This window comes from Telopea speciosissima, chromosome 1, assembly GCF_018873765.1.
Source record: "Telopea speciosissima isolate NSW1024214 ecotype Mountain lineage chromosome 1, Tspe_v1, whole genome shotgun sequence".
In the NCBI taxonomy this organism is placed as follows: domain Eukaryota; kingdom Viridiplantae; phylum Streptophyta; class Magnoliopsida; order Proteales; family Proteaceae; genus Telopea; species Telopea speciosissima.
Window position 1 is genome coordinate 15,357,299 of NC_057916.1, and position 15,554 is coordinate 15,372,852.

The window sequence follows — 15,554 nt, forward strand, 5'->3', positions numbered from 1 at the left end:
ATCCCAATATGCTTTATTTGTGAAACGGCGGTTACAACGGAAGGAGTGACACCTGTAAGTGTGATACCAATAAACCAAGTCGGTGAGAACTGCGCGAAATGTGAACCATAGAATATAGGCCCTAAGACCCGGCGGCCCATTCCATTGGACCATTCTACGGCCGTATAAATGCGGGGGGGATAAAATATGTGTAGGTCCAATCAGACCAAAATCCTTTCTAGAGAATCACTGCGTCTGAGCGACGTGGGAAGAGGGCAGGACACGTGGGTCAAGCGGGTCCAGCGTAACCGCGTCGACATTTTTTTTTTGATTTAAAAAAAAAAAAAAAAAAGAAGGAAAGGCAAACTTGAAATACCATGCAAAGATTGTCATGGACCGCCCACGTAGAGTTTCCAGATTCGAACACACAAACCCACACACGCAAAATGAAGAAGAGGAGCTGCTTTGTCTTCCAATTCTGAGATCTTTACATGGTCTTGGCTTTCCATTGATGACTTACTGAACAAGTTTACCCTCCATGGACTGAAATAGAAAAAGACGTTAGAATAATTAAATTAGATTTTTCAAAAAACACCCACCTGAGGCCCTGATGGATGATAGAGTGTGAGGATGGGCTGGAAGGGCCAAACCAAACAAAAGCTTCTATGTCGTAAGCGTGACGTCATGGATACGCTGGAAACGCAATGGAAACAAATGGAGAAGTAAAAGGAGAGAGAAAGAGAGAGAGAGGGTTTTCCGTTTCCGCGTGGACAGATGAGACTGCAGGGAATTGAAGAAAAAATAAATATCATAGTTTAGACTTTTAGAGAGAACCGATTCAAAGAAGCAAGGAGAGAGAGAGAGAGAGAAAGAAAAATAAAAGAGGGCTAAGACTCTCTCTCCTTTCACACCTTGGTATATAATAGATTAATCCCTCCATATCCTTCTTCTTTCCTTGTCTCACCTTCTCCTTCTCTCTCTCTTTCTCTCTGTGTCACCGCCCTTCACATAACCCTTTAGACGAGGATTCGTGCTCTGCCAACCTCATCGTTCTCTCTCTCTCTCTCTCTCTCTCTCAATCTCTCTCGATGAGCCATGGAAGGAGGACATCATCAGCATCAGCATCAGCATCAGCATCTATTAAGTGTTAACATGATGATGGACACAGGAGATCGGTTCCCTCAATGGAGCCTCCAAGAGACAAAGGAGTTCTTAGCGATCAGAGCAGAGCTGGATCGAAACTTCATGGAGACGAAACGGAACAAACTTCTCTGGGAAGTCATCTCCACTAAGATGAAGGAAAGGGGTTACACTCGTAGCGCTGAGCAGTGCAAGTGCAAGTGGAAGAATCTCGTCACTCGTTATAAAGTATTTATTGCCTTCTATTACCCTTTTACTTCCTATTTATTACAACTTGACCCTCCCTTTTTAATTCATTAATTTGATTTTTTTTTTTTTTTTAATGATGAATTTGAATCCATCAGGGATGTGAAACAATAGAGCCTGAATCGATGCGTCAACAATTCCCATTCTACAATGAGTTGCAAGCCATCTTTACAGATAGGATGCAGAGGATGTTATGGTTGGAAGCAGAAGGTGCTGCTGCCGCCGCAGCCGGTGGTGGTGGTGGTGGTGGTTCTAAAAAGAAAGGGGTTAGGTTATCATCGGACGATGAGGATTATAACGAAGAAAGCGATGAGGATAATAAGGGTATTATTAATAAGAAGAAGAAGAAGAAGGGAAAGGTCATTAGTACTAGTGGTGGTGGTTGTAATATTAATAATTTGCAGGAGATATTAGATAACTTCATGAGACAACAGATACAAATGGAGATGCAATGGAGAGAAGCTGTAGAAGCAAGGGAGGAGGAGAGAAGGTTGAAAGAGATGGAATGGAGACAAATCATGGAAGGTTTGGAGAAGGAGAGATTGATGATGGATAGAAGATGGAGAGAAAGAGAAGAACAACGGAGGATTCAAGAGGAAATCCGAGCAGAGAAGAGAGATGCTCTCATCACAGCTCTGCTAAATAAGCTAAGACGAGAGGAGGAGTTGCTGTAGGGTTGTTTAGTTTAGTTGGAGGTAGAAGAAGGTAGCAGCAGCTACTGTCTCTCATTTGTTCATTAATTCCTTCTTTGTTTTCGAGAGAAAAGACGAGAGAGACTCTTCCTGAGGTTTGTCTTGGAACTCTCTCGTTTCTAGTACCTTACCTTTTTTTTTTTTTTTTTTTTTACTTCAGCTTTTGGAGTTTATTAGAAATTAATGAGACGATGTTCTTACTTCGATCTTAGCTATTTCTCTTTCCATCTTCCTCCCTCCTTCCTTCCTTCCTTCCTTCCCCAATACTATGACCTAATTAAACGCGTTGCACGTTAGTCTAGATTCTTTAAACCAATAGAAAATCAATAAATCGAATCTCGATCTATTTGCTTACAATCAAACAGTTCTGTTATATACTTATATCATGCAAAGAATTGAAGGCCCCAAACACCATTTTCTATTGTATCTAGGTTCTTGATGAAATAGATCTAGCCCAAGAATCAATCAAGGAAAAACTATTTTCATGCATGGCCTTGATTTAGGTCATAGTAGGATAAGTTGAATAAGAAACCCTAAAAGTAAGATTATGGAAATAAATGGAGATCCATGGGCATTTGAGGAAAAAAGTTTCTGAAAGACTGTGGCATAATAACAGCTGGGAGAGATGCCCATGGCCTGACATAGAACAGTAGTGTTATGGAATAAAGCAGTAGATTTTTTTTCTTTCCTTTAAAGCTCATGACAATTAGCATCATCAACTAGTGTTTGTTACAGAATCTACTCAATTTGAGATTCCAACAACTTTTCTTCCTTTTTTTTTTTTTCTCAAACCTTTTTAAGTATTCAAAAATAATATCCATTCCCCTTCTCTGAGATTAAGAACTCCTCCCCCCCCCCCCCCCCTTCCCTTTTCACCTATGAATTGGTTGGTGGGAGATGGTAGGAGTTGGCAAAGTTCCTATTAATGGTGTATCTCCTTGTACAGTAGTCTCTACCCTTTGCATGAAAAACTTAGGGGGTTAAGGTACCTAAAAATATTTTGAAACTTACAACAATGTTAAGATACACTTAAATGAACAGAAAAGTGATTGAACTCATGAATTGCAAGGAGTTGATTTTGATACCATGAAATGTATAAAAAAGGTATGATATGATATTCCTAATTCCCTGTTTATGAACTTGAGTGATTCTATCTCTTGATTATTATGAATTAAATGCATGGCCAATATATTTATATTGAGATCTTGAGGTAATTTTCCTAAATATTATGATTGATCGAAGTATGTTTGCCCTCTGGCTCTATTACATTTCTACACATATTTGTTACATATTTCCTCCAAAAACATGATTAGTTACACATATAATTAAGTAGCAATGCTATGCTTTTTATTAACTAATAAAGAAAAGGTTTAATGTAAGATGATCACTTTAGAGGACCCCAGAAGTATAAGAGAAGTGTCCAAGAAGAGTTGAGATGATAACTCATGATTAAGGAAAGAAAATTTCATGGAAGTGGGAGTTGGGGGAAACAAATTATATTCAAGTGTTGATTAAAGTTGAAGGATAAATATAGACCTAATAAATGAAATATCACATATTTACTTTCTCTTGTCTTTGTTAACCAACATTAATTATATTTGTTTATGTTTGTCAAAGGTTATGGAATTGATATCAAGCTAGACTGTCCCATTGATTCCCCTTGTATGGTTTCTATGGTTTAAAACAATGTCAAGATCATATCAACCTACCACACTGTGCTTAGTTTACCACTTCTTCAAATGAAAATAAGATGCATTAACCCATTAATCCATTAATCATTTTAATTAAACCCATTTATTATAGAAGAAGATGTTTCTGATCTGGAAGAACAATTTTACAATATTTTCTTCTTTTTTCTGATTATCAAAAATGTAATTTCATATTTTTTTGCTTATTCCTTAACTCTAGTTTTAGTTATTATACTTTGGCTTGCTTTTCATTACTTTCTAGGATGTTTATAATAAAAGAGATTTTAAGTGCATAATCAGCCAAGTTTGTACTCGCTTTCTACTTATACTTCTGACATTATCCCAAGACTATATAAATGGTACTGCACAGAAATACCATAGGAGATCTGCTCCAAGAACAGTTCAGGACCTTTGATAATAATAGAGTTTAATACAAATATCATATGGTCAAGAATAATCTAATAAAGCTTTCTTCATGTACAAATGGATTGGATTGGGATGCCTCTGGAAGATCTTTTTTCAGATTTTGTTGATTGTATCAGAGATTTCCTTTCCTGCTAATGGCATTGCCGAAGGTGGGAGGAATTTTTTTGTTTTCTTTTTCCATTTTGGGCTTGGTTTTTTCTTTCCGTTGATGGCATTGCCGAAGGTGGTTAGATAAAATCGCCTATTTCTGGGTTCTCTCTCCCTTTTTCTAGCGGCTCTTGTACACCATTCTTCTATTTTATTTTAATACAATTTGCTGACCCTTTAGCAAAAAAAAATGTACATACATTATATATTTAATGAGGCACAACCTAATATATATCTGATCCTATAGACCTAAGACATGCTTGGCTATTATAATCCATACCTAGCAGGTTGGCTAGGTTCTCCAAAATGAGGGAAAATTAAATTTACATCTGGTCTAGCTAGGAAGGCAAGGACATGTGAAACTCAAACTCAACTTGGCCTTTTCCCAATTAAATGTGGTTGGCAAAAGATCTTCTTTCTCGAATGAACTCTTTTCAAAGATATACTTGTTACTAGCCATAAGCTATACATGTCTTTCCTCACCTTTTCCCCTAGGGCCTACCCCTGACTTTTTTAGCTCCTATAATCTGAATCATCACTACTCCTGATCACTAAATCATTCAAAGGTCTATGGTGTACATGTTCTTGCCAATATAAACAATATTCTCTCCAACTTGTCATTTATCAGAGCTACTCTCAATTAGTTCTAATTTGTTCATATTTATTATATCTTTTAAAGTTTTACCATTCATATCCATCTCAACATCTTCATTTCAACTATACTAAGCTGGTTTATATGTTGTTTTTTCACTGCCCAAGATTAAACTCCATACATCATTGGTGATCGTATAACTATCCTATACAAATTTTCTTTGAGTTTTAAAAAAAAATGCCGTTGATCATACAACATTTCATATGCACCTCTACTTCATCCGTTATACTCTAATTTTTTGTCCAACATTAGCCTTTATTTTTCTTTATTTATTTATTATTGAACCTAGGAACTTAAATTTAACACTTTGCGGTATCTTCCTATCATCAATTTTCACTATCCCACTTTTATTTCTATTGTTACTAAAGTTACTTATCATATACCATGATTTTTTGTTTATATATTTGTTGCATCAAGAAATCGTCGAGCGGTCCTGCGAGTGCCGTCACCTGCAAGTGGACCAAGGGGTCAACAGAGAGAACCGGTGTGGTTCCGGCCTAGGGCTCTCCGATGCCAAAGTTAGATCTCCTGAGCAAATAGATGAATAGTGATTATTCAATATGAGTTTAGATGTCCCCTGATGGGGTTGTGTACCTTGCCTTTTATAGTAGTGTATGGCGGTGTGGAGAGTCCCAGGTTGATGGCGAGTGTGCCGTTGAGTGGATAGAGGCCCTGGGTAGTAGGGTTCTATCCTAATTGACCATCTCCCCGCGGGAGGGAGTGTCCTGGTGGTATCAAGATCCTTGGCGGATAGATACCAGCGTGTGGTGATAACGTCATTGGTGCTTGAATCCATCTGGGTGACGTGACTTCTAAGCGGTGGCTTAGAGTCCTGGTGGTGGCATGAGTCTGTAGTGACACAATGGGGTCATAGACGAGTGGCCCCGGTGTCCGTGTACATCACGTCTGCGTCTACGATGCTGCGCCTGGGTGAGAGGCTGCGTTTGGGTGCAGGCCGGGCCTGGGTGAGAGGCCGCGCCTGGGTGCTGGCCGCGCCCGGGTGGGACCCCCAATTGGTTCTCCTTGGTTCTGAAGCGGGTCGCTCTGTGACACGTGGCAGCCGCTGATTGGTTCGGTGAATCTTGGATGTATCAATATTTATGTTAAAACATTTTGACTCCAAAGTGGATACCTATAATTCCTACATTGTATTATCCTTGTTTTTTGTTTCATCCATCAAGACTATATCGTCAGTAAAAGAAATATACCGAGGGATTTAATCTTGAATGTCTCTAGTTAGCTCATCTATGATTAGTGCAAAAAAATACGAGCTAAAAGCTATTCCTTAATGTAATTTCTTTGTTATTGAAATTCACTACTCTGCTCCCTTGACAGTTTAATTTATATATGGGTGCGTTTGTTTGTAGCCAAGACAGAATTTGTAACTATACACTTTTTCCCTTTATAAGTTAATTAATATATCAATTACTTAAAGGGGCTAAATTACTTTACTCCCCTCTTCAAACAACATCGAGTTTCCTCCAACTCTAACTTGGATGTTCCCTTTTCTCTCTCTCCTCTGATGATTCTGAACCTATAGCCGTTGAAGTTGGAGTCCATTTCTTCTCCAAGGTCTCACTTTCCAACTTAAAGCTGCCATCAACAACCTTCAGCTCCAGCTGCTCCTCCTCTCTCACCCTCCCCATTTGTGACCTTCTCGCTGCAACTCTCCACTCCATCAGCGGCTTCCCTGGTGCTTTGAGGAGTGCGATTCTGGAAACGGAAGATATGAGACGCCAGTGGGTTGGGAGCTTTCGTCCAAACTTGCATTTCATCAAGAATATTGATTACTATTTTTCCAACTCCATCTCCTCTCTAATTTCTCTGAAAATATGTGTTTAGGTTTTTTCATTTATTGCGGTAAAAGTTTCTTATTCAAGTGCAGTAGTCACCGTTGGATGCACTTTAAATGTGCACTAGGTAATGCATCGCACTTGAGAGAATAAAACTTTGTATTCCCATTGTAATTTTACGCAATCTCTTTGTAATCACAAAATTTTTTCAACTTGATAGGTTGAAATTTGACATGTGAGAAAAATCTCCTTTTCCACAATGTTCAAGTCCCATCTAAGTTTCCACGTGGCAGAATTGAGATCGAATTAAATGAATATTGGTATTTTTTTCACCAATTTGAAAAACAAAAAAAAAGGGGCAAAAAGGAAGGGGTATGAGGTATTTTTCAATCACATTTTTCTTCAATTTAATTAATTAATTTCAAATTAATATTAAAATTATGGTGAAATGATACATAGATACGCATACAAAAGGATGATACACAATTAAAAACAGGTGTCAACCAATAGACGATAAATCCTTGAGAAGTACCTTCCATTAATAGAGCAGCTCTAATGGCCAAACCCTTCAGAGTTTTTCCAATGTATTTATCCATAGCATGGATTATATAAAATCAGGTTATATACTATACAGCTTGGACGGACTTATTTTAATTAATGTATAATAATTGGATACATTTTTCGTAAAATCAGCTTAGTCCTCGATATATACTTTCCATGTTATGGATTATCCATTAATACCTCCCTTCAAAATAAGTGCGGCCCAAGTTGACTCAGAGAAAAAAAAAACAAATTTGATTTTAGAGAGTGATACTTTATTAAAAAAAAAAGATTAATTGAGAAATGTACTTTGCACATATTTAAACATAAAGGGAAAGAGAGAATATTACTTAGGCACATGTGGTGCGCTGCTCCTGCCCAGACATAGAGGTGTGCAAATTGACGACTGCACCTTTGGGATTTTTCGCCTTTCCATGGAGGTGCAGTGATCATTTCAATGCACCACACACGTCCAGGTAGCATTCTTTCTCTCTAAACAAAAATATAATTTTGTAGTATCTTACACCTTGTTTAAATTAGGTACGTAAGTTTAGATTCATCGATCACTATTTCTATTATTGGTATTGACTTTAGGTATGACAATGAACTGTTCTTTTTTATGGAAAGAAACATAGTCATTTACAGATATGACGAGACTCAGCTCCTATGCTGCGAATGAGAAGCAGTATAAGATAATTTATCATTTATAGACATGGCTTTGTCCATTCTTCACAAATAGGATGTGTTTGGTATGCATTTTAGGTAGATTTTACATTCTTTGACGATAAAAACAAGAATATGAAATCTACCTAGAATATTTTGGAATATAATGAAATAGAGCCACTTTGAGGTTCCCTATGATATGAAGCATGAAACGGAACGACTACGAAGAAGTTCTGGGAGTAACGAAAGAAGCTTCGAATTCATATTGGTTGTGGGTCTTTACGTGCGAAATTAATATGGGATGATCCACAAATGGTAAATCCACAAGCGTCAATGATGACATGATATGCTCATGGGGGTATGCGGGTAAAGACAGCAGGGAATTGAAGAGATTTAATTTAACAACCAATTTCCAAATATTAGAGTCAATTTTAAAGAAGGGCTTGAAAAATTTCCGTCTTCACACCCAAAGGCCCTACAAATCAAACATACTTTGAGTAACAATAACAAGATAGGCAATGAACTAATTTCATGGTGTGTTTTTGCATGTAATCTTATTTCGGCCTAAGCTCTACAAAAATCAAACTCTTCAACTTGTTATAAAAAAAAAAAACCTTGTTATGAGTTTTTAATTTGTTACAAAAATAAGAAGAAGAAGAACCTTTAACGTTTTAGATGTTATTGTTATCCAAAAATATTGATAGTGTTTGTTCATCCCAAGGCCTTTTTTTGTGTCTAGGCATGGTCGCTACGCCTTGTGCACGATCGGGTAGCGTTCTATTACCCTATTTAAAAATAGTTTTTTCATTTTCACCAATCTGACGCATACTTGATTCTATTGTCATTGTGTACTAATTTTATTTTTTTTGGGGGGGGGGGGGGGAGGGTTTCCTACAAGGACAGTGTAAGGAGGAATCTGCACACTACAACCAATTTGGGGTTGGAAAATGGTATCATCGATGTGGGACCCACATGGTCAAAGAAACATCAGTGTGGGTCCCATTGACATAAGGAATCTTTTCCCCATTTTTTTTATGAAGAAAAGTACTCTGTGGGGGAGTGTACCGCCTAATCTCAAACATAGTGGGGGGCAAAATGACCGCCCCACCCCCTGTGAAAGGCAAAAATTCCGCCCCAAGATGCTTTTGCGCTCCCTCATTGGCCCCCATGCACGCACATAGGGGCTATGCTCCCTGATAGAGAATGGTCTCCTTTTTATTTATATAGTAAGGAGCGATCAAGTTTCACTAGTCTCATGGTGAATAAGGAATCTCTACATCTATTTTCATTGATACCATCGGATTGTATTAGGGAAGGGTACTTAGACTTTGTCCATAGGGTGAGAGTATAATGGCTACCAAGTGTCTAATCACATGATCACATTAGTAGTGAGGAAGAGATTACTCTTCTTTTTTTAAGGAAAACTTAATCCGAAAAATAACATGGCCAAGATGGTTGAAAGTTGAAGATCACCTAATGATTTACTAAATATTAAGAAAGATTTAGAAATCCCCTCTTCTTTATAGATATGTCCAAGGACATAATAGTTTATCAAGGAGGAAAAAGCAAATCTAAATGTGAGTTTTCAAATCTAAAAGATGAATCATATGGCAAGGAAGAAGAAGAAGCCAAGAAGGTGACCAGGGGGAATCAAGCATCCCCATCTTTCCTACAGATATTTTAAGGATAGGCTTCCTTCTCAATTTTATATATTCTAAATCTTTATTGAATTTTGTTTCTTGTCCCTCTTGTGGGGTTGGGAATATCATCTATGTGGTTGAAGAAGGTGATATGGTGGCCTAAGCCATAAGATGATCTTCACTAATTAATCTTTTAAACACAATTAATTAAAGATGCCCATCAACTTCTTTGACCATTTTATGTCACTCATACATATTGGATAAGGCTGTGCACCCTTAAATTAGGGGGAATATGATTAAGCATTTGATTATGACACTAATACCTATTTAATAATTAAGCTTGTCCAATTCATGCTTTATGATTAAGTTATAGTGAACGGCATTAAAGAAAAGCATCTGATTCACATCAACACATAGGATGATAGTATTAAAATTTTCTGCAGTACCGACGGGGTGACGATGCACATCCGATGGCACAGCAGAGGCCAGGCCCATCTAAGATATATTCTTAATTTTATTACCAAAAGCATTTGATATTTTTCACAAATCACAAATTAACAATAAGAGATTCTTAGGGTCAAAGGCATGCAGTAGTTGAACAACTTAATTGCAAGGAATATTAACTTTTAAAAAAATATTGTAAGAGAGAGTTAAATACAATTTTTAATTTATACATTTGAGATTAATTAGAGTATAGTTTTGGTCAAAGATGTACCAGTCACAACGACTCTAATTAACATATAAAATAAAGAATGAGACAAATTCTATTTCCAACCAAAATAAATAAATAAATATGAGAGCCCAAGGCAAACATCCTCATATATATATATTCAAGTAGACGACTGCTGCTTATTATGTCGGCTGTTTCTTAAAAAACATCCATCCAAATTAGTCATTACGTTTAGTTGTTTAAGGTCTTCTTGAGCTTGTGTTAGTATATTCTTAGAAAACCTTTTTTTTTATTAATGAAATGTGTTCTAGAAAACATTTATACGTGGGTTTTTATGTTTTTATAATTTTGTAGGGAAAAAGAACGTTGTCTGGTTTCGTGGATCTTACGCACAGATATAGGAGCGTAAGAGTGTAAATCGATCCGGTTTCAATTATTTGGCTTGATGCAAGATATATAATGGTGAAACCAAAATCGAATCGAGCCAAGAACAGAGAAAGCATTTCAAAACCAAAACCAAATTGATTCGTTTGGTTTCTATTCGATTTTTTGTATTGTTCTTTATTTGGTTTTAATTAGGGGTGTCAACGGGTCGGGCTTGGTTGGCCATAGCATGGCCTCACTAAGATTGAAGTCTATACCATGACTGTCCATTTAAGTATTTGGGCCAAGTTTGGATGGGCTCGGGCTATAATAGGGTACTAAAATCAAACCTTAACCGGGTCTTAACTGGACTATGGGCTGTTTAAAACTAAATGGGCTTTAAATGGTACAGCCTATTAAAATTGAATATTTTAATTTTACAAAGAAGTATACTTGTTACGGCTTGGCATATTTTTTATCCGAATCCTAACCCGAATCCGATTATAGATCCGAAACCCGAAGTCGTAGCATCAAGTAACGTTGGGTGTTTGAATGGGTAGATGATGAAGAAAAAATCTTTTTTGGCAATACGTCACATATCAGTAAAATGACGGATACCTCCCCTGTGTAGTTGCAAGACCCATCGATAGATGTATGGGTCACGGTAGGTTCCACTAACCGACAAGCATAAGCCATAAATAAGGCATCGGAGGCAAGAAAGGATGCAAGCAGAGTCTTGGGTCCAGCCTTGAGTCCGGTGTGGGCTGAACGACGGGGTACATCGGGTTCACGCACGAAATCACATCCAGGCTTGAATCCGGCCTTATATACGATGCGGGTCGGATACGAAATTTCAAGAATTTAGTGTAATATATTATTATACGAATTTAAATGGATTATATTATAATAATGTTACTCTATAAAGTAAAATGTAATATAATATTATTTTAATATAAGTTTTATACAATATAATAATATGGTGTTTATATATATATAAATGATTTATTTATTCATGTAGTACATGGGTAATATAGTATTACTTAAATATTTGGTGAAGCATGAGATGGCCAGGAAGCATGAGGTGGCTAGGGAGCATGAGGTGTCTATTTAGTGAAGTAGGAGGTGTTTAAAGATGAAATAAGGGGTTAGTGGACAAAGCCATCTTGCACATGCAAGGTGGAGGTGGCCTTAGTGAGAATTTGGGCTAATTCTCCTATCTAACAAGAGACTTAACGACTAAATCAATTTTGGCAAAATTGAAAGGAAAAGAGAAGAAGGAAAAGAAGAAGAAGAGCAAGAACTTGAAAGCTTAATTTCGGTTTGTAAGTAAGAACCTCACCCTCTCTTCCATTTTTATGCCAAACCCCATGGCTGATTTATCAACCCTATTCTTTTATTCAATACAAATCCTTGATAGTTCCTTTAGAAATCTATGGAAATTAAAGCTAAATTATCTCTATGACCACTCTTGACCTTCCATTTAATCTCTCACTTAAATCTATGAGTTTTAATGGTAAACCCAAGATTTGAATTTTTTTTTATGATTTATTTATTGAACCCAATAAATCCTTTGATAAGAGTATGATATTATGACCCTAGGTGGCTTAGTCTTTCCCTAAGCCTTTATAGCTTGAAACCCAAGTGAAATCAAGTTGGAAGACTCAAATCTTAGAAATTCGGATTCAGCAAAGGTGGACTCATAAGTGGACTCAGAGATGGATTCAGACCAGAATCCATAATAAGAGCCCGCACCTATTATGTTTCCAAGTGGACTCAGAGGTGGACTCAGATCAGAATCCATAATAAGAGCTTGCACCTATTCTATTTCCAAGTGGACTCAAACCAGAATCCATAAAAAGAGTTCACACCTATTCTGTTTTCAGGTGGACTCAGGCCAGAATCCATAACAAGAGTCCACACCTATGTTGTTTTCAGGTGGACCCAGACCAAAATCCACCTAAGAGTCCAGTTTAGGTTTTTAGGGCATTTTACCCCGGTTGCACCCAAACACTGTGCCTTCACCTAAATGGGCTAAAATACCACTTCGAGTTAGGTAGCATGTTCTGTCCTCTATTCTGGGAGATTGATCCCTGTTTAGTAAAATGGTATAACTTTTATGTGATCTGAAATGTACATACAAAATTCCCCATTTTTTTCTTTAAATTCTTGTAACTACCGTTAAGCCTACATGTGATTCTAAACCTAGTCTAACCTAATCCTAAGGCTACCCTAGGATCCCACCAACACTCAAATATATCATAATACTTGTGTATGACTTAATAATTATAGAGAATAATCATTTGGTCATCGGAACTTATTGGCAACGTCTCAAAGACTACTGCAATCTCACGAACACAAACATAACAGAGTAATTGGGGGTAGGCTTTGATTTCATTTGGGAGTGTTTAATTCATTCTTAGTACTATTTGTTAATGAATCATATGCATATTTAAATTATTGTTTTGTTTATGATACTTATTGGTTTCATTACTTATGACTCATGGACGCGAACGATGTAATGTGGAATGATATGCAATATGAATCTTTGTGTTAGAATAGATGCCGTAGTCAGCTTGGAAACGAGAGGTATGGTGTGCCGTAGTATGGGATGCGAAAGCACTGTACACCTCGTACTATGCCATTTAGTGCATATGACTAAGTATGTCTTTCCTTAGTGCTACAATCCTTACCAGCAGAGGTTTAGGTGTTGGGTGATCATAGCTCCCTGTCACTGAGGAGTGTGAAGGACGCCGGGATGGGGTTCCGGTTATGATTATTGGGGTCTACCCATGGGAAGGTATATAATACTAACGACCACTGTGGGCTCCCTACAACAGTTGAGATTACGTCTCGGGGCGGTTAGGAAGGAACCGAGAACATTTCCCGAGTTATTGTCGTAGCACAGACCCGACTTAGGCATTTGTGTGTTAGGTGGATTTAATAATAAAATTGAACACATGCATTTAGGACGCATGCTTGTGTGTGTGGTCTATCCTTTACTTGCTGGGCTCAGTGGAGCTCATCCCTGTGGAATTTTCTTTTTTAGATAATCCTGCAGGTAAATGCGTTTATGGTGGAAATGATTATTTGGAGAACAGGAACTGATGACGTGGTGTTACTTTTTTTTTTTATTATTTTCTTTTGTTCAGTACTATCCTTTTTTGTGGAAGAATTTTTATTGTTTATATTTTAGGATAGTTGTGATCTTGAGAATATCGAGCTGTTGAAACTTTAATGTAAATTATATATATAGGACTTGTAAATATTTACTTTCCCTGCACTCTGATCAATGTAACACTTGTTATCTCAATATTGTATGGTGCTTGTGACGTGTATTTAATGCATCTGGATCCTAGAAGTGTCTGAATACTTCAGGTATTTGGGTCAGCCGTCGAATCCTCCTAGGGGTGATTTTGGGGTGTGACAATACCATCTTACCATATTTTTTCTGTCTTTCCCATTAAAATTGAATATTTCAACCGTTTGAACATGACCGATTCATTAGAAATAGTGCATCTCGTGATGGCCCATGATATAAATTTAAGCTCAAATTTAAATGAAGTGATATATTGGACATTTAATAGGCCTAGCCCAACAAAAAGTTAATGTCGTAAAACTATACCTAATACATCAGTGTTCCTTTCAATAGGCCCAGCCCAACATAAAATTAATGTCATAAACAATTTCGATATTATAAACAGATTTGGGCCAATAAATCAAATAGGGCCCAAGCCCATAGAAAAGAAGTTTACAAGTTAAAGGGTCGGGCTAGGTCGGACCTTGAATTGATCGGTCCGGTCGGAGGCCCGACGGGCTAGGACCCCACACCGGGACCGCTCAATAATACTCGGGCCGGACCGAGCCTGGCTTTAGTCAGGCATGTTCGGTTGGGTCGGACATGGAATTGACACCCTAGCTTTAATCCAATTCCTTTTTCAGTTTTAATCCAATTTATAAGACATTTCCAACTTTGACACTCTTAACTCTCCAACCCCAACTTTGTCTTTCTAGTTTTTGTATAGCACATTGAACATTTATCAGTATATCATTACATAAACAAGCATAATAACGATTGTTATAAACTAAATTACTACTTAACTACAAAACCTAATATAATAAGAAATATAAAAGCAATGACTGAGATGATGTGTTTTAACTTTTATAAGTGATTGATATCATGGTCGGCCATGCCAATGTATCATATTCACCACCACACTTAAATAGAATGGCCCAATTCCATTCCCTGGATCTAGGAGATATGATCTTCTCCTTCCATGTGTGTTTCACGTTGATTTTAATATTAACTTTTATTACAAAAAAAAAAAGAGAATTATAACCAAAATGGTTTTTGTCGTAATATTACAAAAGCTAGAACCCCATACATAGTAACCCCCTTTTAACAGTGGTCGGCTCTCCTCCGGCCATGGTGGGAGTTGGAGGATCCAGCCCAACAAAACAAGGGGTGTTTGGATCATTTCACATATGCCCCCCCTGAGAAATGACCAAAACACCCTATGTTTTTGCTAGACTGGATCCTCCAGCTCCCGCTATGAGTGGAAGAGAGCCATATCCCTTTCAACTTCCTTAGTATCAAAGAAGTTATGTGATAGGTTAGAAAACCACAACTAACCTAGTAACCTTTTATGTTGATGTGACAATTAGGCCACATTAATCAACAATTAATTCTTTGGTTTGTACTTATTGTTGATTAATGATTTAATTTGCAAGGCAAAACCATGTTAGACATATCCCAAGGATGTACTTCAATTTGCAAGGACCAACACTTCAAGCTCAATCCCCTTGAGGCCTACCTATCCCCCCTCCCCCCACCCCAAAAAAAAATAAAAAATAAAAAATAAAAAATTATGTCAGCCATATCCTCAGTGAAGAATACATTTATATTTATGCTAGCGAT

At 37.3% G+C, this 15,554-nt stretch overlaps 1 protein-coding gene across 1 annotated transcript; it reads left to right on the forward strand.

Moving 5' to 3' along the window:
- Positions 1-1,038: 1,038 nt before the first annotated feature.
- On the forward strand, positions 1,039-11,791 carry LOC122643250 (trihelix transcription factor GT-3b-like). Its single transcript, XM_043836892.1, has 3 exons — positions 1,039-1,347; positions 1,464-2,179; positions 11,782-11,791. The coding sequence occupies exons 1-2, from the start codon at positions 1,075-1,077 to the stop codon at positions 2,037-2,039; spliced, it is 849 nt and encodes a 282-aa protein (XP_043692827.1). The 5' UTR covers positions 1,039-1,074; the 3' UTR covers positions 2,040-2,179; positions 11,782-11,791.
- Positions 11,792-15,554: the final 3,763 nt, after the last annotated feature.